General features: G+C 31.3%; 1 protein-coding gene across 1 annotated transcript; it reads left to right on the top strand.

The window, feature by feature from the left end:
* Positions 1-602: 602 nt before the first annotated feature.
* On the top strand, positions 603-25424 carry LOC134701460 (uncharacterized). Its single transcript, XM_063562615.1, has 12 exons — positions 603-701; positions 2520-2761; positions 3223-3430; positions 3921-4039; positions 4466-4668; positions 9811-9979; positions 16700-16868; positions 17235-17332; positions 18309-18453; positions 21588-21670; positions 22212-22377; positions 24185-25424. The coding sequence occupies exons 2-12, from the start codon at positions 2528-2530 to the stop codon at positions 24301-24303; spliced, it is 1713 nt and encodes a 570-aa protein (XP_063418685.1). The 5' UTR covers positions 603-701; positions 2520-2527; the 3' UTR covers positions 24304-25424.
* The last annotated feature ends 1173 nt before the right edge of the window (positions 25425-26597 follow it).

The raw sequence follows: 26597 nt of genomic DNA, 5'->3' as shown, positions 1-26597 counted from the left end.
AAGTATATAGATCTAACAATAATATACAAATATGTTTTAACTTTTTCAGAGCAATTATTTACAGTGTCTTTGATATATACAGAAAGTCATTTATACAGTTATACATTAATTATACATTTTAAAAGAAGAATTCCCATTATAATCAGAATTTACTGTGAAGTATCTTGTTAGAAACTTTCCCCCCAAAATCAATAATATACAGAAAAGCTGAGAAAAATTTCAAGATTTTATTTTCGTATTACATACCATACTAGTAAAATATTGCATTTGATCTTAATTAGATAATTTTAGTATTGTTACATATTTTCCTTTAAGCAATACTGACAAGCCTGAAGTCTAACTTGTCATAGAATTTCAAAATGTCCAACCTGGGAACAGTATATATGTTCCTGGTCCAACTTTATGAGCCTTCAGACATATGGCAGCTATAATGCTTTCAACCAACAACTTCAGAATGTACTTAAAAAAAGACTTAAAAAACTAATTAAGAGATATAACTAAAGGTATTCCCTAATAATCTTAAATCTTTCGTATTTTAAATTTCCCACCAAATCTTAAGTAAAGGGAAGAAATCAATAGGTCAAAGTCCAATTTGTTGATATAAACAATCCAGCCGGTCATAGCCCTACAGGTGAATGTACTTATTATTATAACATTATTTTATTGTGCTAATTTTCAGTTGAGGAATTGATCCACCTTGGGTAAGTAATATATGCACAATTCATTTTTTTTACAGAGTTTTTTGTTTGCATACAAAATATTATCAAGTGCATGAAGGATTTGCAGTGGTTATCTAAAATTGTAAGTTAGGCATGTAATTTATAATCTCCTGTTTTATTATTTACAGAGACTATGTAATTATGTGTGAAAGTGTGTTTTGATAAGGTTTTTAAGTTTTAAAATGCAAAATCATCTTGGGGTGTTTTAAGTAAATGGAAGAGCAACATAGACTCTTAAATATGCAGAACAATCATACTAAGTCTAAATGTTTTAATGTTCTTATGACATATTTATTCTCTCTACAATAATGAACTGACAGTTCTGTTTGTTTTTGTCTGTTGTTTATTTATATATACTGAGTAAAAAAGATAAGCAACATTAATTTCTTATTAAAAAAACTTCTAAAGCAACACAAACAATTTTAAATAAATTAGTTTTAGTTTTAGTAAACATTGCACCTAATGGTTTATTTTCTAAATGTTACACTTATAAATTCATTGTTATGTTTAAAATATAAACAAATGTGTTGCTACCTTTTTCCTCTCATTATATGTTATTATGTTATTTAGGCCAAAACCTATTTTAAAGTGAAATTGTAGTACTAGTGTGAAAAAGAGTATTTATTTTTTTTATTGAAAAAAAAGAAAATAAATAGAGCATGAAAAGTATGAATCAGCTTACTTGTAAGGAGAGTATAGACATTTAATTTTGGATTAATTTAATTATGTTATGATACATAATTGTACCTACATTATTACACTTTTACAATTTATATGGTATTCAATCAAACCCTTATTGTTATTTTAACTGTGACATTTAAAGGACATATAAAACATTAAATAAACAGTGAGATAACTATATATTGATTTAATACACTCTGAAATTTTTTCAAGTTCATACTGTGAGGGGCAAACTTTTAAAGATATTTTTAACGTAAGAACACGGCTAATAAACTGTAGACAGAAGTTTAAGGTATCACCTCTGGGTATTTGTGTAAATAGATTAAAAAAAAAAAAGATTTGATAGCTGTAAAACCTTGGATCTCATTGTGGATTCTGACTGGAGGGAAAATAGGGACAGAAATATTTGACATTTGAGATGGTTAGGATTGGTTCCCCTATTAAATAAACCTCAAATCCTTATTGTCTGGATTTGTCACATTTAATCATGAAATTTGTTTAAAAGGACAATTGGTTCTTTATTACAATACAGATTTTACTGGAAGTTCAACAATAAATGCCATCATTTTGGGTAAAATAGTAAATGTGCTCGTTTTTGTAGGTTCAATTATTCCAAATAAAAGAACAGCATTCCAATGTCCCCACCACTGCAAATATTTTATCTGTTGAAGGGAAATAACTTATTTTTTTTTGTTTTTGTTCTTTTGAACATTTTCATATAAACTGACAAGAAACTTAGCAGTGAGTGAGCTAACAATGCATGTTTCTATTTAACTTGTATTTAAAAGGGGTTAAACACCAATAAATATTTCTGGTCAACTCTGATTTTCATAACATGTCTAAAACTTGCTAAGATAAACCTTAACAAAATCACAATTTTTCCATTAAAATGAAGAGTAGTAAAAAAGAAATCCAAGATGACACAACTATTTATTTTTGAAAATCTAAATCTTTAAAATGTTTTGATATATTTGTTACATTTTTACTGTAGAAATATCGACTTGCAATCATTTTTTATTGTTTCTCATACTAGCTAGGATATTGTATAATCCTTGGTTCTATAAATTCTCCTTATTTAATCAATGTATCTTCTAACCAATTTTCTCTTTTTTTCCAGAGAAAGAGCCATGGCCTCTAACAGTTGTTTAAACAGAGTTTTTCGGTCAAGTCGTCCTCTGCTTAACCTTGCAAAAAGAAACAGAGACAAAAGGACCAGTGTGGAGACCAGTGTGAAAAGCTTCAGCACATCAGACCAAAGAAAAGTCCACAGAAGTCTCATACCAGACATAGACATCCCCAATGTTTCTCTTACAGACTTCTTGTTTCCAAGATTTGACAAATTCAGTAAAAATGTTGCCATGGTGAGTGAATATGAATGCCACTTGCACACACATTTGTCTGAGATAATGTAAAATTAAGATGTGATATGATTGCCAATGAGACCACTCTCCAACAGAGACAAAATGGTGTAGAAGTTAGCAACTACCATATAGGTCACTGAAGGACCTTCAACAATGTGCATAAACAACACCAATAAGCAAGCTATAGAAGATGGGACTAGTGACAACTGAAGGGAAAAAAACATGTGCTTATAATGACACAATGAAGATTTATTTTATAGTTTATCTAAGTATTTTTTTTATTTTAAGAAGGCGGTAAGGGGCATACATTCTATAGCCTCCTCTGAATCCACACATAGTTTAACCCAAATAATACTGTTAAAGTTTTTTTTCTGATTATTTTCTACCTGAATATTATAAGCATATCAAAATTGTACAAGACTTGATCACTCAAATATTACACTCATGTCACACCTTTACAGGTAGATGGCACCACTGAGAAATCCTATACTTATACAGAACTGAAAGAGAATGCTATTAAAGTAGCCAGTGCTTTAACCAGGATGGGGTACAAGAAGGGAGATGTTTTAGCCATATATTCTACAAACAGCCCTGAATTTACCATGGTGATGTTAGGGGCCGCAGCTGCAGGCATTATAGTCACAACAATGAACCCAGCCTACACATCAGGTTTGTTTTTATGATAATAAGCCTCTGCAAATGAACTAGAGATTACATAGCAAGAAGTAATGCTGCAACTCTTTTTTTATATGTAGTAAATATTTATTCTTTCAATTTGTAATTCTTGTCAAATATGAGTGGTTTCCCTATTTGGAACATCAGGAGGGGGTCTCATTGTGGGGTTCCGATCCCGGATCCCGCTTACTGTTTTGTCAGATTCCCGTATCCCTCTTACACTATATACTTAAGCAATTATCATTTTTTTGTCATTTCCTGGGTCCCGCAAGACCTCATTTCCCGTTTTCACGACACAATAATCTGACTTTCACGTGTCACCGTTACAAAAAATCTGCAATCCCGCGTCACACTTAGACCCCAATGAGACCCACTCAGGAATTTAAGTTATTTTTTCTCTCTCTCATTTTCATAAGATACGATTGTTTGATACTTGTTTTATTTGAATTGAACTTTTGTATAACAATGTTGTTTTTTGTCACAGGGGAACTGGCTAGACATTTAGAACACTCGGGAGCTAGCAGTTTGTTTACAATTCCTGCTTTAGTTGGGACTGTTAAAGATGCACTAGAAACTGACAAAGTTCTCAACAGTATTATTAAGGTAATGTTATCCATTAGTTGGGACTGGGACTGTTAGATATTCATTAGAAACTGAAAAAGTTCTCAACAGATTATTTTTCAACTCAGATGGTTTTAAAACAAAAGATATAAAACAGCAACCTCAAAACACAATAAAACCAGAAATTAAAACAGCATAAAGATTCCAGCAATCAACAAAAAGCCATAATATATATCTTGTGCTGCATCACCCCAAAACTTAGAAAAAGTAACAGGGACTATAAAGACCTGTGATCTGCCCCTTAAATTATTCCTTTAATTATTCTTGGTATATTCATTCTTCTCTGTGTTGAAGACCCTACTTTGACCTGTAATGATTTACTGTATAAATTATGACTTGGATGGAGAGTTGTTGCATTGGCACTCATACCGCATCTTCTTCTATCTACTTTATCTTTTTATTTTATAGAACATAGTAGTGTTTGGAACAGCAGACGGTCACCGACCATTCTCCACCTTGTTAGAGGATGATGGGAAGGCCTTCCCAGAGAACATCAGTATTGATCCAATGGAAGATGTTGTGGTTCTGCCTTACTCAAGTGGTACTACTGGTCTACCTAAAGGGGTTATGTTGACACACAGTAATATAGTTTCCAATCTTCTACAGTTCAGGTAGGTGTAGAAAACACTTGTAAAATAGATATAGGAAGATGTAGTGCCAATGACACAACACTGCATCCAAGTCACAATGCGTAAAAGTAAACCTAATATGTCAAAGTACTTCTTCGACATGGAGCTTTGGCTCACACTGAACAGCAAGCTATAAAGGGCCCCAAATAATGTATAATTGTTGTTTCTAATATAGATTCACTTATTCTCAAGGAAATTTTGAAAAATAAAATATATGATTTTATTTCATTCAAATTTTCATCTTTGAATTTACAATGTCATATCAACCCCTATACCTAAGTTTTCCTTTCTAAATGAACTTAATTGCACTAATATTTAGATAAACCAGTGCATATGTAAGCCATTGACTCAAAGGTTGAGATTTTATCTTATAAACATCCCATTAAAATAAACAGAATTACGAAATAGACCACCAGCATTCTTGTCATATCAGGAAACAATATTCAAGGTCATTGGAGTCAAATAGGGACAAATTTATTTGTCACTACTATTGATAAACTGTGCAACTGAAATTTAAAAATGATAATATTGTATTTAGATATTTCCAATTATTAAAAAACATCATTAAAAGAACAAAAGGAGAAGGTCTGGACATTTTTTGGCCTGTTGAGTTCAAATATCAAAATTAATCCTAAATCTGCCATAAAACATTCTTCAGATGTTCATCTTTTAAAGAACTTTTAACTTCAACTTCAACTTAATGTTTTTTTCTTTAAAAAAAAATCTGATCCCAAATATTAAGAAAAAACAATTGTGGTCAAGCAGATGACAAAAAAAAGATATCTGAATCCAGATTTTTAGTGTTAAATTTTGAAAAAAATAATTTGATTCATAGCAACGAAAAAACCTAACTAAAGAATGTTTGAGTTTTGGGTGAGAAAAATTACTGAATCGGACAAAAAAAACCCAAACATATCCCCCTCCCTTTGAAGTTAAATAGTTACTCCCTTAGACATAATTCTATCAGATATCAGTATATAAAATTGGAAATTTGTTTTACATATTGGCATTTAGAACTTCAAAATTTTTGCATTTAGTGCAAATCATCAAAAACTGCCAAAATAAGTCCCATTTTAGATGTTGTTATTGATATTTAGATATGAGCAACGTATTAAAATATATTTATGTGTTCGATAAAAGTTCTAGTTTTAGTCTCACCATAGATTGTTAAGAAGTGCAAATTTTATTTTCAACTTATATTTAATCTTTTGCCAAGATATAAATATTCAGAGGGGAAAATGTATTATTTTACATATAGAATTTCTTTTTTAGGCATATTTAGATTTTACGTATTGATTTATAGCTTTATATTTTTTAAATTGAAGACAAAAGAAAAAGAAAGATATTCAAAAAAATTGAAATTATGAGTTGAAGCTAAATGAATCAATTTATTTTAAAGGGAAACTTCGCAAAAAAATCAAAAATTGATATTATGTTCATTCTGAATAAAAATCCTCAAATTCATAAATATTAAAGTTTTATTCCGCTAGATAAGCGATCACCATCGATTTTAAATTTAGAGTATCAATCCTCTCTGTTCAGCCATTTTGTGTTCTTTCCCAATGAATAACAACGATATGTCTATAAACCACAAAGAAACAAAACTACAGTAACCGATGTAGTCGTAACTGCGTGTCGATATCTTGTCAATCGTTAGGTTGGTTTATCCAGAGACATATGTGTGTATATATGTCTCTGGTTTATCCGACTAACTAACTTGAAACGGAAAATATTCTTATTTTTTTAAATTACCATGGTTTTTAAACTGTTGATATTGGAATTAGGTAAAAAGTCAAAGTTGAAATCATAAATAAGTGTTCCTTGAAAATAGTTTTCCAAAATCTAATTTGTTCATAATTCTTTAAAGTAATAAACTTTTTTTCAAATAAATTCTGATCTTCCCTCATCTGATCACCAGCATGCCTAAAGGTATTACTTCCAAAGGTATTGTGAGGGGTTTGAGGTGACACGTCCAGGTATTCAAGCGATTTTCTGTCGGGCTTGCAAGTTCATGCTTTGTTTCACTTCTGCAGGTATTGATAGTGTACACGGCCGATAACTTATAACTTTCCATTTTGAACTATCAGATGTATAATATACAACTATGTCTTACTTGTCATTACTAAACTCATACGCTTGTTTATAAATAACATTTCTGGTGTAAAAAATAAGATTCATAAAAATATAAATAATACTAAAAAAATTAGATTTGATGAAATTAAAATCTATTTAAATATTTTTTCCAAGGGTGAATTTTGGAAAATGTAATATATACTCGTTGTCAATTGTGAAGGACAGATTGGAACATACCAGAAATATTGATTTAAAAAAATGTACGCACTTGTCGACGACTCGTGTATACGACTGGGTAGAAAGTTACGGAACTAAAGCGCAATTTAAAATATATACATGTATGCATTGAACATAAGAAAAAAACATATATTTTGAATAAATTGGTGTAAAAGTTTTGTAAATAGACTAGTCCACGTATGCCAACGGTATGTAATCATCGAATGTCGTTAGACTATAATACCAAAAGAAGAAGACAATAAGAAGAAAAAGTGAACCAATTTGATTTAAATAAAGGTCAATGTTTAACTTGCTTTGGTTCATCGTAGTTGTGGACAAAGTAAAATCACAGATTCATATTTCAATAAGATTGTTCGCGAACAAAGGAAGGAATTCGTCATCACAATTGTTATATATGCCACTGGACGAACACTAGTTATCCCCAAGGGATGTGAATTTTTTGCTGGGAAACTATTGAGTATCAAAGTTCCAAATTAATTTCGGGATTTATTTTCTTTCTTGGTATTCAATAACAGAAAAAAGACTTTTAGTTATATTAAAAAATAGGGAAATATGACATTAAATTGGTTCTGTCTTTTTTTTAAAACATCGTTAAAAAGATGTGTGTCTAAGGTGAACGCCACAAGAACCCTGTTATACTAGTACGAGAGTATAGCATGTAAACATTCCGACTTAATAATATGGTTGTATTGGAAATCTTTTCATACAGATTGACAACTAATAGTCGGATATGCATGTAATATTTGCCACATGACGCCCATAGTTCTTTCTACAATCATCATCTTATTCTTTGATATTGCTGTAAACATCGATGGTTCACACCCAAACAAAATGGGAGTTATGTACCTTCAGAGCTTCTCCATGTTATACACTTGTGAAACTTAATATATAGACGAAATTTCGGTACTATTGAAATGAATCTACATCTCACAAACAGGATGTTTAAACAACGATTTTGAGTACTCACCTAACAAACTAATATAAACGTATGACAAGATATAACCATGAAGGAATTTAGTTTTTGTCAGACGCAAGAACTCGTCACTATCATAAACTTATACGTATATATGCATGCAGTTTCAAATATCAAGAACAAGCGGTCGATGTCGATAGTCCGTTTTCTAACTGTTCAGAATTAGACATGTTACTTGTTCATTCTTGGAAGCCTTCATATTCCCCGTCCATGATGGGAACTCTTTCTGGTTGTGTTGACTATAAATGCTTGTATGGTAATTCTGTCGTTTATCTGTACAACTGGTTGCATTTCCTCTCCTTTCCCAACAAACAAACTAACGAAACGCTACTAGTCTGCTTTCTCTGAAGCTCATCCTCAATAGCATTTATACTTAAGGAAACTTACATGTATACTAATAATGATTGTTTCAAAAACAACGATGTAGGGACGAACTATTCTAAATTCGTCAATATCAGTTATGCATGACTAAAATATAAGTTTTATTACAACTACTGTATTATTTATTTGAATTAATTATAGATATCTTGTTCAACATTGCACAAATATTATCATATAATTTTTCTTAAAAATGAACAAAATCCCCCCCCCCCCAAAAAAAAAAATTTTCTTAGCTTATATAGATAATTGATATTCTTTTCACAAAAAGTTCGTGTAAATAATCCAATGAATTTAATTATGTAAGAATGAAATGCTAAAAAGAAACAAAAAAAAATCATGCATGTTGTATGTTGTATTTTTTTTTCAATTAAAACTTTAAAATTGCGATAGTTTTACGAGCATTAAAACACAGCCAGATTTGAATACAAGTTAAGAAATTCCGGTAAAGTCATTGATATCAAACAGATGTGCAATGGTATATCCTATCAAATTAGGTAACATTGAATTTAGTTTTTATTAAAGATTAAAAGTACTACTTTTTTTATTTCATATTTGAATATTTACGATAATTGCCGCTAAGAAAGTAATCAAAAATTGTTTCATTTTATTTTTATACACTTTCGGAATAACGAATCTGAATTTTATTTTATCTTAATTAATTTACACAATTTAATTATTGTATCTTTATTCTCATCCTGTATTAAATCTTAGTGTATTAAAAACGGCACACGTTTTCTGATCATTTCTGTTTATCCTTTCCAAATAACAACATTCATACCTGTGTACGGTTGAGCTCACACCTGGGGCTAAATAGCTACAAGGTAAACGAATTGACCTCAGCCGAGAAATATACAGCGACCTTTACAAAATAATATACACACTCTGCTCACACATTAGTTGCATTGAAATGATCATCAAAACAATAACGGTAAATAGAACGGAAATATTTTCAGTTAAATATCAGTAAAAATGTTCAATAAAAATTTTATGAAAAAATCTCAACAACAATAAATGAAATTTATTCGAAAACATTTACTAGAGATAATTTTAAAGGAGTTCAATTCAATCAATACAAAACGGTATATGCATATTCATTTTCGTTTATTCTTATATTGTGGTTAATAACTACGACCATTCGTCAGCTGTGCGCTTTTAATTACGTATATTGTCGATAAGCTATAAGAGTTAAATAGATTTTATTTTTTCCCAGAATTCAACAAATCGGGCTAATACGTCACGACCCACTCGAGAATTCAATAAAAAAAGTTACAAATACTTGATTTTCTCCGTTATTAGAAGGAATATAAATTTAAAACTTTGCAAATGTGTTTTTTATGTTAAGATGAATATAATTAGATGATAAGTAAAAAATCGTGGAATTTCCCTTTAAAAACCAATATCTACCTTAGAACTTTAAATTAATTAAGAGTGACTTGAAATATGGAACAATTTTTTTTCAGACCATTAATAAGTGTGAACGAAGAAGATACATGTTTGGGAGTTCTTCCTTTCTTCCATATCTATGGTTTGTCTCCTGTGATGATGGGAGTTCTTCAAGATGGAGGTAAACTTGTCACTCAACCAAGATTTGACCCGGAAATGTTCCTGAAAGCTTTACAAGGTTACAAGGTTAGTTTTTAATCAGTTATTTATTCCCAAATTAGAATTTGAAGGTTTAGATGACATATTTTGATATTTGGTTTAATTTTATCAATTGTAGACAGATATCGCCTTGTCCTATTTTTCTATTTTTATGATTAAGTTGAATGGGTGTAATTCTCCCTTTGTTAAGAGAATCCAACTCTAGGACAAGACTTTTTTTTAACAAAATTAAGAAATCAAAGATAAACTCTTTATGCCGGTAACTATTTATTTTTAGTCACCAGAATTAGTTTCTGTCCTTTTACTCTAAGCTCAAATACTATGAAGCTCCTACACAATAGATGTAAGAAGATGTGGTATGAGTGTGCCATTATAGGTCAAAATATGGTCTTCAACACGGAGCCTTGGCTTACACCAAACAGCGAGCTTTTTTGCACCGAACACTGATAAATTTGAATTTGGGTGGCAAGACATTTGTTATGTCCCTTTATTAACAGAAAAATTGCAAAATTTGCCATTTCCGCTCTAACTTTAATTTGCCTCAATAAAAATTTTCATTACTTATACACATTGCTTATTACCAAGCACAAATCAAGTTCAAATTTGGGTGGTGTTAATTTCACCAGTCTTGAGTTATGTCCCATTGTAAATTGAAAACACTGCAGAATTTCCCATGGACACATTCTTTATTTATTTTATTTTATCTGTCAACCCTCCCCCTTTTAATATTCATGCAGCAAGTTCTATATTTATATCTACAGGTAACACAAGCACATTTGGTACCACCCATTATACTGTTTTTATTTTTCTACAGGTAACACAAGCACATTTGGTACCACCTATTATACTGTTTTTATTTTTCTACAGGTAACACAAGCACATTTGGTACCACCTATTATACTGTTTTTATTTTTCTACAGGTAACACAAGCACATTTGGTACCACCCATTATACTGTTTTTATTTTTCTACAGGTAACACAAGCACATTTGGTACCACCCATTATACTGTTTTTATTTTTCTACAGGTAACACAAGCACATTTGGTACCACCTATTATACTGTTTTTATTAGCTCACCTGACCTGAAAGGTCAAGTGAGCTTTTCTCATCACTTGGCGTCCGTCGTCCGTCGTCCTGCGTCCGTCGTCCGGCGTCCGTCGTCCGTAAACTTTTACAAAAATCTTCTCCTCTGAAACTACTGGGCCAAATGTTACCAAACTTGGCGATAATCATCCTTGGGGTATTTAGTTTAAAAAATGTGTCCAGTGACCTGGCCATCCAACCAAGATGGCCGCCACGGCTAAAAATAGAACACAGGGGTAAAATGTATATTTTGGCTTATATCTTTGAAACCAAAACATTTAGAGCAAATCTGACATGGAGTAAAATTGTTAATCAGGTCAAGATCTATCTGCTGTAGAATTTTCAGATGAATTGGACAATCTGTTGTTAGGTTGCTGCCCCTGAATTGGTTATTTTAAGGAAATTTTGCAGTTTTTGGTTATTATCTTGAATACTATTATAGATAGAGGTAAACTGTAAACAGCAATAATGTTCGGCAAAGTAAAACCTACAAATAAGTCAACATGACCAAAATTGTCAGTCAACCCCTTAAGGAGTTATTGCCCTTTATAGTAAATTTTTAACAAATTTTCGCCAGTTTTTGTAACTTGTACAAAAATCTTCTTCTCTGAAACTACATGGCCAAATTAAACCAAACTTGGCGATAATTATCATTGTAGTATATAGTTTGAAAAATGTGTCCGATGACACTGCCTACCAAACAAAATGGCCGACATGGCTAAAATTAGAACATAGTGGTAAAATGCAGTTTTTGATTTATATCTTTAAAACTAAGACATTTAGGGCAAATCTTTCAAGATTTAAATGTCCATTAGAATAAGATCTATCCCCTCGCAAATTTTCAGATGAATCTGACAACTCATTATTGGGTTGCTGCCCTAAAATTGGTAATTTTAAGGAAATTTTGCAGTTTTTGGTTATTATCTTGAATACTATTATAGATAGAGATAAACTGTAAACAGCAATTTTGTTCAGCAAAGTAGGATCTACAAATAAGTCAGCATGATAAAAATTGTAAGAGTACCCCTTAAGGAGTTATTGCCCTTTATAGTAAATTTTTAACAAATTTTCGTCAGTTTTTGTAACTTGTACAAAAATCTTCTTCTCTGAAACTACATGGCCAAATTAAACCAAACTTGGCGATAATTATCATTGTAGTATATAGTTTGAAAAATGTGTCCGATGACACCGCCTACCAAACAAAATGGTTGACATGGCTAAAATTAGAACATAGTGGTAAAATGCAGTTTTTGATTTATATATCTTTAAAACTAAGACATTTAGGGCAAATCTTTCAAGATTTAAATGTCCATCAGAATAAGATCTATCCCCTCGCAAATTTTCAGATGAATCTGACAACTAGTTATTGGGTTGCTGCCCTAAAATTGGTAATTTTAAGGAAATTTTGCAGTTTTTGGTTATAATCTTGAATACTATTATAGATAGAGATAAACTGTAAACAGCAATTTTGTTCAGCAAAGTAGGATCTACAAATAAGTCAAACATGATAAAAATTGTAAGAGTACCCCTTAAGGAGTTATTGCCCTTTATAGTCAATTTTGAACAAATTTATACCATTTTTGTAACTTGTACAAAAATCTTCTTTTCTAAAACTATGGGCCATATTAAACTAAACGTGGCCACAATCATCACTATGGTATCTATTTAAAAAAAGTGTGTAATGACCCCACCTACCAACCAAGATGACCAACATCAGTAAATACAGTAACAGGTGAGCGACACAGGCTCTTGAGAGCCTCTAGTTTTTCTACAGGTAACACAAGCACATTTGGTACCACCCATTATACTGTTTTTATTTTTCTACAGGTAACACAAGCACATTTGGTACCACCCATTATACTGTTTTTATTTTTCTACAGGTAACACAAGCACATTTGGTACCACCTATTATACTGTTTTTATTTTTCTACAGGTAACACAAGCACATTTGGTACCACCCATTATACTGTTTTTTATTTTTCTACAGGTAACACAAGCACATTTGGTACCACCTATTATACTGTTTTTATTTTTCTACAGGTAACACAAGCACATTTGGTACCACCTATTATACTGTTTTTATTTTTCTACAGGTAACACAAGCACATTTGGTACCACCCATTATACTGTTTTTATTTTTCTACAGGTAACACAAGCACATTTGGTACCACCTATTATACTGTTTTTATTAGCTCACCTGACCTGAAAGGTCAAGTGAGCTTTTCTCATCACTTGGCGTCCGTCGTCCGTCGTCCTGCGTCCGTCGTCCGGCGTCCGTCGTCCGTAAACTTTTACAAAAATCTTCTCCTCTGAAACTACTGGGCCAAATGTTACCAAACTTGGCGATAATCATCCTTGGGGTATTTAGTTTAAAAAATGTGTCCGGTGACCTGGCCATCCAACCAAGATGGCCGCCACGGCTAAAAATAGAACACAGGGGTAAAATGTATATTTTGGCTTATATCTTTGAAACCAAAACATTTAGAGCAAATCTGACATGGAGTAAAATTGTTAATCAGGTCAAGATCTATCTGCTGTAGAATTTTCAGATGAATTGGACAATCTGTTGTTAGGTTGCTGCCCCTGAATTGGTTATTTTAAGGAAATTTTGCAGTTTTTGGTTATTATCTTGAATACTATTATAGATAGAGGTAAACTGTAAACAGCAATAATGTTCGGCAAAGTAAAACCTACAAATAAGTCAACATGACCAAAATTGTCAGTCAACCCCTTAAGGAGTTATTGCCCTTTATAGTAAATTTTTAACAAATTTTCGCCAGTTTTTGTAACTTGTACAAAAATCTTCTTCTCTGAAACTACATGGCCAAATTAAACCAAACTTGGCGATAATTATCATTGTAGTATATAGTTTGAAAAATGTGTCCGATGACACTGCCTACCAAACAAAATGGCCGACATGGCTAAAATTAGAACATAGTGGTAAAATGCAGTTTTTGATTTATATCTTTAAAACTAAGACATTTAGGGCAAATCTTTCAAGATTTAAATGTCCATTAGAATAAGATCTATCCCCTCGCAAATTTTCAGATGAATCTGACAACTCATTATTGGGTTGCTGCCCTAAAATTGGTAATTTTAAGGAAATTTTGCAGTTTTTGGTTATTATCTTGAATACTATTATAGATAGAGATAAACTGTAAACAGCAATTTTGTTCAGCAAAGTAGGATCTACAAATAAGTCAGCATGATAAAAATTGTAAGAGTACCCCTTAAGGAGTTATTGCCCTTTATAGTAAATTTTTAACAAATTTTCGTCAGTTTTTGTAACTTGTACAAAAATCTTCTTCTCTGAAACTACATGGCCAAATTAAACCAAACTTGGCGATAATTATCATTGTAGTATATAGTTTGAAAAATGTGTCCGATGACACCGCCTACCAAACAAAATGGTTGACATGGCTAAAATTAGAACATAGTGGTAAAATGCAGTTTTTGATTTATATATCTTTAAAACTAAGACATTTAGGGCAAATCTTTCAAGATTTAAATGTCCATCAGAATAAGATCTATCCCCTCGCAAATTTTCAGATGAATCTGACAACTAGTTATTGGGTTGCTGCCCTAAAATTGGTAATTTTAAGGAAATTTTGCAGTTTTTGGTTATAATCTTGAATACTATTATAGATAGAGATAAACTGTAAACAGCAATTTTGTTCAGCAAAGTAGGATCTACAAATAAGTCAAACATGATAAAAATTGTAAGAGTACCCCTTAAGGAGTTATTGCCCTTTATAGTCAATTTTGAACAAATTTATACCATTTTTGTAACTTGTACAAAAATCTTCTTTTCTAAAACTATGGGCCATATTAAACTAAACGTGGCCACAATCATCACTATGGTATCTATTTAAAAAAAGTGTGTAATGACCCCACCTACCAACCAAGATGACCAACATCAGTAAATACAGTAACAGGTGAGCGACACAGGCTCTTGAGAGCCTCTAGTTTTTCTACAGGTAACACAAGCACATTTGGTACCACCCATTATACTGTTTTTATTTTTCTACAGGTAACACAAGCACATTTGGTACCACCCATTATACTGTTTTTATTTTTCTACAGGTAACACAAGCACATTTGGTACCACCTATTATACTGTTTTTATTTTTCTACAGGTAACACAAGCACATTTGGTACCACCCATTATACTGTTTTTTATTTTTCTACAGGTAACACAAGCACATTTGGTACCACCTATTATACTGTTTTTATTTTTCTACAGGTAACACAAGCACATTTGGTACCACCTATTATACTGTTTTTATTTTTCTACAGGTAACACAAGCACATTTGGTACCACCCATTATACTGTTTTTATTAGCTCACCTGACCTGAAAGGTCAAGTGAGCTTTTCTCATCACTTGGCGTCCGTCGTCCGTCGTCCTGCGTCCGTCGTCCGTAAACTTTTACAAAAATCTTCTCCTCTGAAACTACTGGGCCAAATTTTACCAAACTTGGCCACAATCATCCTTGGGGTATCTAGTTTAAAAAATGTGTCCGGTGACCTGGCCATCCCACCAAGATGGCCGCCATGGCTAAAAATAGAACACAGGGGTAAAATGTATATTTTGGCTTATATCTTTGAAACCAAAACATTTAGAGCAAATCTGACATGGGGTAAAATTGTTAATCAGGTCAAGATCTATCTGCTTTAGAATTTTCAGATGAATCGGACAACCCGTTGTTAGGTTGCTGCCCCTGAATTGGTTATTTTAAGGAAATTTTGCAGTTTTTGGTTATTATCTTGAATACTATTATAGATAGAGATAAACTGTAAAGAGCAATAATGTTCAGCAAAGTAAAACCTACAAATAAGTCAACATGACCAAAATTGTCAGTCAACCCCTTAAGGAGTTATTGCCCTTTATAGTCAATTTTTAACAAATTTTCGTCAGTTTTTGTAACTTGTACAAAAATCTTCTTCTCTGAAACTACATGGCCAAATTAAACCAAACTTGGCGATAATTATCATTGTGGTATATAGTTTGAAAAATGTATCTGATAACACCGCCTACCAAACAAAATGGCCGACATGGCTAAAATTAGAACATAGTGGTAAAATGCAGTTTTTGATTTATATCTTTAAAACTAAGACATTTAAGGCAAATCTTTCAAGATTTAAATGTCCATCAGAATAAGATCTATCCCCTCGCAAATTTTCAGATGAATCTGACAACTCGTTATTGGGTTGCTGCCCTAAAATTTGTAATTTTAAGGAAATTTTGCAGTTTTTGGTTATTATCTTGAATACTATTATAGATAGAGATAAACTGTAAACAGCAATTTTGTTCAGCAAAGAAGGATCTACAAATAAGTCAACATGATTAAAATTGTAAGAGTACCCCTTAAGGAGTTATTGCCCTTTATAGTCAATTTTGAACAAATTTTCGTCATTTTTGTAACTTGTACAAAAATCTTCTTTTCTAAAAGTATGGGCCATATTAAACTAAACGTGGCCACAATCATCACTATGGTATCTATTTAAAAAAAGTGTCTAATGACCCCACCTACCAACCAAGATGACCGATATCAGTAAATACAGTAACAGGTGAGCGACACAGGCTCTTGAGAGCCTCTAGTTTTTCTACAGGTAACACAAGCACATTTGGTACCACCCATTATACTGTTTTTATATATCTACAGGTAACACAAGCACATTTGGTGCCGCCCATTATACTGTTTTTAGCCAAACATCCGGTTGTGAGTAAGTTTGATTTGTCCAGTATTACAAAGTTAATCAGTGGAGCAGCACCCCTGGGAGATTCCTTGACAGAAGAGGTTATGGAGAGGCTCAAAGCACCTGTTTGTCAAGGTAAGATATTACATGTATGGGTACTCTAAGTAAGATATATGTGATATATGGGCCTTGAATATGATTATCTCATGATTCATTGTTGTGGTCAGAAATTAATAAATTTGCAGATATTCTTCAATTATTTGTTGCAGGATTTCCAAATTTCTTTCGATACTTTTTGTTTATATACATTGTTTTATGTAGGCAGGTATTGGTTAAGTTTACAGATTAGATGAAAAGGGCAAAAGAAAAAAGAAAGAAAATAATGGGGTTAAAATATAATGAATGGTGAAATATATACAACAAATAACAATACAGAAAGGATAATCCTCCATCCAGACTCTCATGGACTAATGTAGTATATTTATTTTTCTTATTTCCTAGGTTATGGAATGACAGAGACCAGTCCAGTTATTCATGTTGATACAGTACCAAATACCAGAGGATCCGTGGGAAAAGTTGTCCCAAATACACTCTGTAAAGTAGGTTGACTCTATTTCTTTGTAGTCCCAAATACACTCTGTAAAGTAGGTTTACTCTATTTCTTTGTAGTCCCAAATACACTCTGTAAAGTAGGTTTACTCTATTTCTTTGTAGTCCCAAATACACTCTGTAAAGTAGGTTTACTCTTTTCTTTTAACATTGACAATACTAAATATTTTTATGCCTCTGCTGCTTGTCAAAGGAGGCATTATCAACTTTACCCTTGTCACTTTCACTAATGATTTATGTTCATTTGCAAATGGGGAAATTGCTGAATTGCCTAAACCATATATTTTTTCGAACTTTATACAGACAGTCCCCCTTGAAATACAGTGTTGTAATCTTTATGTTCTTTTCATTTAAATTAAGATAAATATATAATATTATGGGTGTGAATTTGTGAAAATGTGTATATAAAATAAGGAGATGTTATATAGTTGCCAATGAGACAACAATCTGCATAGTTCAAATAAAATGGATGCAAGGAATTATAGGCAAACATACAGTGATACTGCCTTCAACTATGAAAACAATAGTGAACCCATTCCATTTAGTTGGCTATAATTGGCCCTGACATGAAAAATATGAAACAATTCAATTGAGAAAACTTACTTCCTAATTTATAATAAAACAATTTATGAAAAACAAATATGACAGACATGAACTAAAGACAACCACTTGACTACATGACTAGAAGGAAAAATTAAGTTTAGTAAGGATACAAAATGAATAAAATTTTATTAGACTTGCCTTTTTTAACATCTTAATTTACAATCAATTTATTTTGTTAACAACTTATCTTAATATAGTATATTAATTTTTTTTACTATATATATTTTCTGCAACTAGTTCGATTTATTATGATTTGTGACATAAATTATCTTTTTGTAAACATGTCCTTTAACTGTGTCAAGTAATTTATCATTAAATGGCCATGTCACCTAATTTATCAATGAAAGAATGTTTGTTTTACAGATTGTCTGTCCAGATACAGACACCCAGTTAGATAAAGAAGGAGAAGTCGGTGAAATATGTGTTAAAGGTCCACAAGTTATGAAAGGCTACCTCCATAATATAAAGGCTACAGAAGATATTATAAGAGATGGATGGCTTCATACAGGTTAATCCTTTGAATATTTAATTTTTGACAAAAGTTATAGGAGATATTACATGCTTTAAAAAAGTGGGGTATACTGTATAACATCTGACACTGTCCATTACGTCTATCAGGTCGTCCTTTCCATCTCTAGAACATTTTTGTCGCATCTTTCTCAGGGACTACATCATAAGGGTTTATGAACTCAAGTGTCAGACCAGATTTTTTATAAGTCAGCTATACTGTATGATGATTTTTCAGATTCATCACTGAACAACTTCTTGTTTACCAAACAATTACATATTTCCACACTATTAAAATTATCCAGTTGGGGCAGGGATATCATCAGTGAGCAGTTCCTTACCTCACAGTGTCACTTGTTTTATTTCCAAATGAACAAAATGACTGATTTCATACACATGTAGGCCTGATATAAAATATGTAAATGACCTCTAGTTTTTTTTTCAAGTTTCTGTCACATTGTCTTTTACTCACATTATCTTATATTGATATTTGAAGTACTTCTTTATCAACAGAAACAATTAAACCTTTAAAAATCAAGTATTGATGTCCTCAAGCAAAAAAAAAAAGATTGTAAAAATGAATAATTCTATCAATTTTGGGCGTCTGAAGCACTTTTCTGAATATCAGGAATGCTAAAACCCTAAAATTTGAAAGCCAAGGATGTATAATATATCTCATAGATTTGGTACCAATTGTTTTGGTTACTCAGTCTTTAGTTTTCTATATAGTAACTTGTGTACTGTTGTTTTTGGTTTTTTTTTTGCGATGTCAGTTTGTTTTCGACATACAAGTTTGAATATCCTTTTGGTATCTTTCACCTCTCATTTGCAAGTACAAAAAAGAAAGAAAAAAAATGTAAAACATAATATTGGTAATCTTTTAAATATAATTTATCTATTAAGTATTTACAATTTGATGTGTGGCATCTGTTCCAACTTTAGAACTGAAATGTAGATAGGCACAATTATCACACATAACAATATTACAGTTCATACATTTCCATTTGATCTGTAGAAATTGTTCACACAGTTGACACGGAAGAATAACTTCTGGTTCAGGTTCAATACTCACAGCTGACACAGGAACTTTCTTGCAGAACAAGTTTCCCATTCTATTGAATTTAGATAAATATATATGGTGCCTCATGTAGGTTTTAAAATTTTAGTCCCATCAAAATTGGTCAGCTATCTTACTTTTATTTTGTCAACAATATTTATGTTTGATTAAATCCAGATTAACTGCAGCGCTTATTTTCTTTTCCTGTCTGCTATCCAGCACTTCACATCTTTTATTTCTGTCGAAAATTTGTATGAAAAATTCAGATAATCTTCATAGTGTTATCTTGTTTGTAAATATGGAAATGTGTCTTTTAATTCATTTAATTCGTTAGTAGATCGAGCAGTTTGATGTCATGTAAAAATATCACAAAGATTGATTGATTGATTGTTGGTTGCTTTATGTCCAGAAAATATCACAAAGATTGATTGATTGATTGTTAGTTGCTTAACGTCCAGAAAAATATCACAAGAATGGTAATCCAGTTTTGATAGTCCAGATCTATGTCCTCACTTCTGTACATTCAAATACATATATTTGTGCCTTTACAAGGTTGTCTTTATAAATGTCTTGATGTTATATATTACGAATTTACAATATCTTCCCATAAAGAAAGGAAAAAAAGAAGAAAAAAATCCAGCTAACAACTCCAAAATCAACTTCAAAATTGATAAGGTCTATAGTACTAAAATATCTGACAAATACGCACTTACAATGAAAGAAATTACATTTGGAAACCAAAAGTAGTATTTTTATTCAAATACTTATCAATTTAAAACATAAAACGTGTAACAAACATATCACATTTCATAGCCAAAGCTCTATTTACTTGAGACCAAAATTCATTCTGGATATCTAATCATTATAAATAAGGTTAAAATAGGTTATGCTTTAGATGAAACCAATTTTATTTCTGAATTTGTTTCACATACATGGAATCGATCAGAGTGAAAGGCTTATTGTACTTTTCAGATTTTTTAAAAAGTGTTTTCCAATCTTGATAGTATGGTTGATAATTACAAATGACTTGAATTTGTTACAATTCATCACCAAGATATTTTTTCACTAAGTGAGCATAACAAAGATAACATTTTGTATAAGAATGATAATTAAGAAATTTCTCAGAGATGTTTTTAGTTAAGCCAAGAAGTTTACAGATATAAACACAAATAATTTAATTTTGGATGTAACGCGTCTTCTGATTGCCTTCATAACCAATCTACAATGTACAATCTTTGTTTTTTCAAAGTTAACATTCAATAAATTATCTTTACACTATATATCAAGAATAACTAGCATTAATTGTACATTATTTTCATTACAGCAATTAACACAATGTCATCTGCATACAATAAAATACCAATTTTTTCACCAATAGATGTCATAACTAAAATTTAACTGAGTAGAGATGTATGATGTAAACAGGAATCGAGAACCTCCTTGTAATGGCGTAGATTTAACCACTTCTGTGGTGCTAAAATTTATTTTTCTATTTATTACAGTACTGATTTTTCAGTCATTATTTTTCAGTCATGACTATAGTGGATGCAAAATATTACCGTGTAATATGTAAGGAATTTAATCAAAGAGGTTTAATATAAAATTTGCAATAACATTTTTTTGTGTCTTTTATTTCAAATTCCATATTTTTCTATAATAATTCCACAAAAATAGTATATGATATGTTAATATATAACTATAAACTTAGTTTTGTTTATTTGAAAGAGGCAAATTCAAATTTTGGTTAAAAGTATACATTTCAGGGGAGATAACAAGGTTTTATTTAAATAAGTACAATGGGTCTCATTTGGGTCTAAGAGTGACACGGGTTTGCCGATTTTTTGTAAGCGTGACACGTGAAAGTCAAATTATTGTGGCGTGAAAACTGGAAATGAGGTCTTGCGGGACCCGGGAAATGACAAAAAATTGCATAGTGTAAGCTTGATACAGGAATCTGACAAAACAGTAAGCGGGATCTGGGATCAGAACCCCCCAATGAGACCCCCTAGAAAATACACAGATGACATTTATTTCATGAATTACTTCCATTTTTAAAAAATCTAAGGTTTTTTTTGCAGGAGATATTGGTTATGTGAAGGACAATGGAAGTTTTGTAATTACAGACAGACTGAAAGAATTAATTAAATATAAGGGTTATCAAGTAAGTAAATACACTTATATATTATGTAGATACTTCCTATATATGTGAACTTCAAACAAAAAAGTTTCAACACCGCCAGTTTGGGTGCACTTGACTCCATTTTTAATTGACTAGGATTGTCAGTTTTCCTATTGAATTTGGTAGATTTCTCCAGGCACTCTGGATTCCACCACCAATAAAAACTGGCCACCACGAAATAACCCAAATGTAGCATTTAAAAGTGGCGTTCAAACACTAACAATCAATCCATAAAAAAAATAAAGACATTTTATATTGATTTTAGAGGACCATCACATATAGAGATATGGAGTATACGCCAAATGGATTGTGAGCAATGCAACATAAATTCATAAGACCATTTGTTGTGCAGGGTATACATACAATGTGTCAATTTCTCCTGAGTCAAAAAATATATTCAGGAGAACAAAATTTAACTCTAATATTTTATTTACGACTGCTCACCCAGACTTGAAAAATTTACTCCATAGCAGAAAACTTTGAAGAAGAAGATCAAACTATAGTAATGTACTATTTGTTTTAGGTTGCCCCAGCAGAGTTAGAAGATCTACTCCTTAACCACCCAGCAGTACAAGATGTAGCAGTGATAGGTATGCCTGATGATGAGGCCGGAGAGGTACCAAGAGCTTACATTGTCAAGAAACCCAACTCTGATGTATCAGCGGGAGAAATATCTCAATATGTAGAAGGTAGGGTTTTTATGCCACACTTAGGGCCCATTATGTTTTCCAATTTATGCTCTGTTCCCTATGATATGATTTTCATAATTTCAATGCCAAATTATAGTTTTGACCTTAATTTCATGGTTACTAAACATAGAAATGGTAGTATGAAAGGCATCCTTGTACTTTGGAAACATTCTTGCTCCTTTTAATTTCCTGTTTACAAAACTTTGAATTTTTAGAAAAAACTAAGGATTTTCTTATCCCAGGCATGGATTACCTTAGCCGTATTTGGCACAACTTTTTGGAATTTTGGATCCTCAATGCTCTTCAACTTTGTTCTTGTTTGGCTTTATAAATATTTTGATATGAGTGTCACTGATGAGTCTAATGTAGATGAAACGCGTGTCTGGCGTTCTGAATTATAATCCTGGTACATTTGATAACTTTTTCTTGTAGCATTATCAAACAATGTGGTGGATTCAGAATTTGATACATTGGGTCAATCAAGATGTTTCCTACATTTAAAGTAGCAACCATAAAAAAAATCTTAAATTTATTCAATGACGTCAATAAATGATTCTTTTTTTTTTTTTTTTAAATGTTAAAAAAAAATAAGAAATAAATGATTCTTCAGTTTTGTATCCCTTGACTGTCTAGTTTGAATTTTTCTTTACATTGAAATACCACAGTCTGATCAACATTACATGAATAACCAAGAAAATGTTTACCGTTTTCATCAATGATCCTATCTTGGGCCACTTATGAATTATTATTTAATTTGTATGCAAATTTAACTTACTGAGAAATGAACGAAAAAAAGGGAGGTAAATAGTTATCTCTGACAATAAAAGTCACATGACTATTGTTTCTTTATTAAGGTGGTACCCAACACTTTCACTAAAATTAATTTGGCTCGTTTAATTTTCATAAAATTTTGACAATGTATTTACATTGACCCTTTAATAAAAAATTCAAAATTTCAAAATTTTGAACCAACCGTTTTGCCAGAATAATTACACTGGTTATATAGCAATTTGACAAACACCAATTTTGATCATTGAGAAGCTTAATATTCCCTTTACAACACAACGTAATTAAAACGTTTTGCTGACTTTACAGAGTTATCTCCCTGTAGTGTTAGGTAAGGGTGCAATCAACAGTTTTTTTCTATGACGTCATGTTTTGAGGGACCATGCATATGTGACCCTTACTGGTGGACTGATTAATAAAGATACATGTATAAAACTAGATATCACTGGAATCAGAATGTTCTCTAGTTTATAATGAAATAAAAATAATGTGTACTTTTAATATATTATAAAAATTTCATCCAATGAACATGGGGGAAAAAAGGTATAATTTTAACATAAAAAACTTGAAATCAGGTCAAGTGCACACCCATGAAGACATGATCCATGCACATTTTTCATAATCGAAACTGTATGAATTTTGTAGGTTTTTACCTGACCTTTCAAAAAAATCTTATTTCAGGGTACGGTTTCCTGCTCCGAAAAGAGCTACAGTGGCTGCAAATAAGTTTTCAATTTTCACTGCTAAAAAAACAGACTGTTTACAGTGTTGTCTCCCCTTGAAACATGTTTATTTAATATAATTTTAAAAATTATTTCAATCATTCAACCTGTTTTAATTGAAAGCTAATTAACTATTTTTTACAATCAAATACAAAAAACATGATACTTTTTCACCAAGTAAGTAAATAAACAGGGGTTTTCCTCCATGGTTATTTTTAGACGGGGAATAACCCCTAGTTTTTAGTACGAAACTGTTTATAGCACCCTAACACCTTAATATTCTATATCTTTGTTTCTAGATAATGCTGCATATTATAAGAAGCTAAGAGGAGGAGTACAGTTTATTGATCTTATACCCAAAGCACCAAGTGGTAAAATCTTGAGGAGAATTTTGAAAGAGTCGTTGACTCAGGATTAAACAAGAATTACATAGAAGCCCAAAATCCATATTATATTAATACATTTCAACTATGCAATGCATGTACATGATAGGATCATCAAAATCACTGAAATTGTGTGAAAAAATGTCCCGATCATTGATGGTCATGGACAATTTTAAAACAAGATAACCGTGGATCACATAGATAGATAGATAGATAAAGTTTAGTCCTATATGTGGACACACTTTGATTTTATTTAGCTAAATATAATTTTGATTTTACATTTTAAGCATGCTATATAATGGAGCCATTTGAGTTATCATTAGACGAAAACTTTATCTTTCAAGTTTTCCATAGACTTGAATATTGCTAGAATTTAAGAATTTTTTTTGCAGTCAAACTTGTATTATTATTGTGATTAGCTTCAATGCAAACTTAATTTTTATTGATATTTTACCAAAATGATTTTAATGATATTTTATCAAAATGATTTTAATGATATTTTATCAAAATGATTTTAATGATATTTTATTAAAGGAAAAGTTAATAAATTAGAAATGGCAGCAGATTGTATTAAGAATTATTATTTTTCATGCATAGATATTTTTACATTTCTGATCAAATCAGGGTTTTTATTTACCATATAACATATTTGTTTTGAATATTCCCTCATAGAGAGTATGGCATTATTTTAGGAATATAGTTTATATCTTATGTTACTTTCACTTTTATTTCAATTTCATTTATTTTATCTTTGTTTGTATATTTCATTTTGACATCCATTTGATTTAATCATTCCTTAGGTCAATTGACATCCCATTGGTGTCATCTGTACTAAGATCATCTGACCACTACTTGAGGTCATCTGTACTTAGGTCATCTGACCAGGACTTGAGGTCATCTGTACTAAGGTCATATGATCTCCAATTGAATTTCATATGTTCTAAGAGATAATTTGACCGCTTATTAAAGTAAAGCTCTTTATCTACCAACATTTGATTTTTTTTCTCAACATCTTTAAATTAGAACAAAAAGCTGAAATGTTTGTAGCGTTAATATATTCTAATTTAGGGTTGCATTTTGCAGTTGAATGAACATAGAAAAGCATTAATATTATCATCTAAAAAAAGCTATTTCTTATATATTTACTAAGAACAATGGATTTAGTCCAATACAAATGGTTGCTACAATGTGATACATTTATTACATTTTGTTTAGTTTTTACTGTGATGTATAGTACTGTATAATAGCATATAAGATATGTTTAAATGTTTTACCTTCTTTTTAACCATATTAATTTTATATAAACTGTAAATAAAATGCATTATCAACGTTGTCTAACATGACATTAAATATTTTAATTTATTTGTGTTATTTTCTGACATGTTGGGTAATTTGCATCTCACAACCTTAGGAAAAAGGTATGATAGTTAAGTCCCCTGTAAAAGCTCTGTCAGTCTGTGAAAGTTGTGTCCAGAACTTTTGAATGCCATGAATGATTTAAATGAGATTTGTACATGTACAGTGTAACTTGCCTATTCCAACACTTGTATATTCAAAAATCATGCTTTAATCAACACATTATCCTGGTCCCAAAATATGCCTATCATTGCAGAAAAAATCTTGAGTATTCTGACACCATGCTTAATCCAACATTTTTTTCTGGTCCCTCATTGTGTCGGTTAACACAGGTGACAGTGTGTACCATCATTATCACCCACAAGAGGATATAATTATTTCACTAATACTGTGGATTCATTTATTTTTGTGGGAACAAATTTTTGTAGATTGCGTAAAACTTGCTTTTTCATGGATATTGGAATGCATGGTTTTGCCCAAATCTGGATACAACCTGATAGAAAATTTGTAATTTGTTAAATATTTGAATTTGTCTTTCATCTGTATCCACGAAAACCATAAAGTTGGTATTTAATGAATAACAATGAGTCTATAGTAGCAGGTTTGTATGTCTGTAAGCAAAGTCTGCAAGGTCAAGATCACAAACTTACTTAAACTTTACATACAAAATATTGGGGACTTAAACTTTACATTCAAAAATAGTGAGGACTTAAACTTTACATACAAAAATAAATGGGGAAAGTGTCCATGAGACATGGATGATTCCCCCACTTGCATATAATGTTATGAAGGGACATAACTCAAGAACAGCAAAAAATAGGATCGGAGTTTTGTGGAAATAAGCTTTTTGTATAACTTAAATAACATTTAGTTAAGGAAGTTAGATAATGGAAATCAATTTCCAGATGCACAGATGGGGGCATTATTAGCATTTAAGCAAAATTAAAGACAGTTTGCCATTGAGACCACTATT

Source organism: Mytilus trossulus, unplaced genomic scaffold, assembly GCF_036588685.1.
Source record: "Mytilus trossulus isolate FHL-02 unplaced genomic scaffold, PNRI_Mtr1.1.1.hap1 h1tg000244l__unscaffolded, whole genome shotgun sequence".
NCBI lineage: Eukaryota > Metazoa > Mollusca > Bivalvia > Mytilida > Mytilidae > Mytilus > Mytilus trossulus.
The sequence above is the reverse complement of the archived record's forward strand: the minus strand, read 5'-3'. Positions and strand labels throughout refer to the sequence as shown.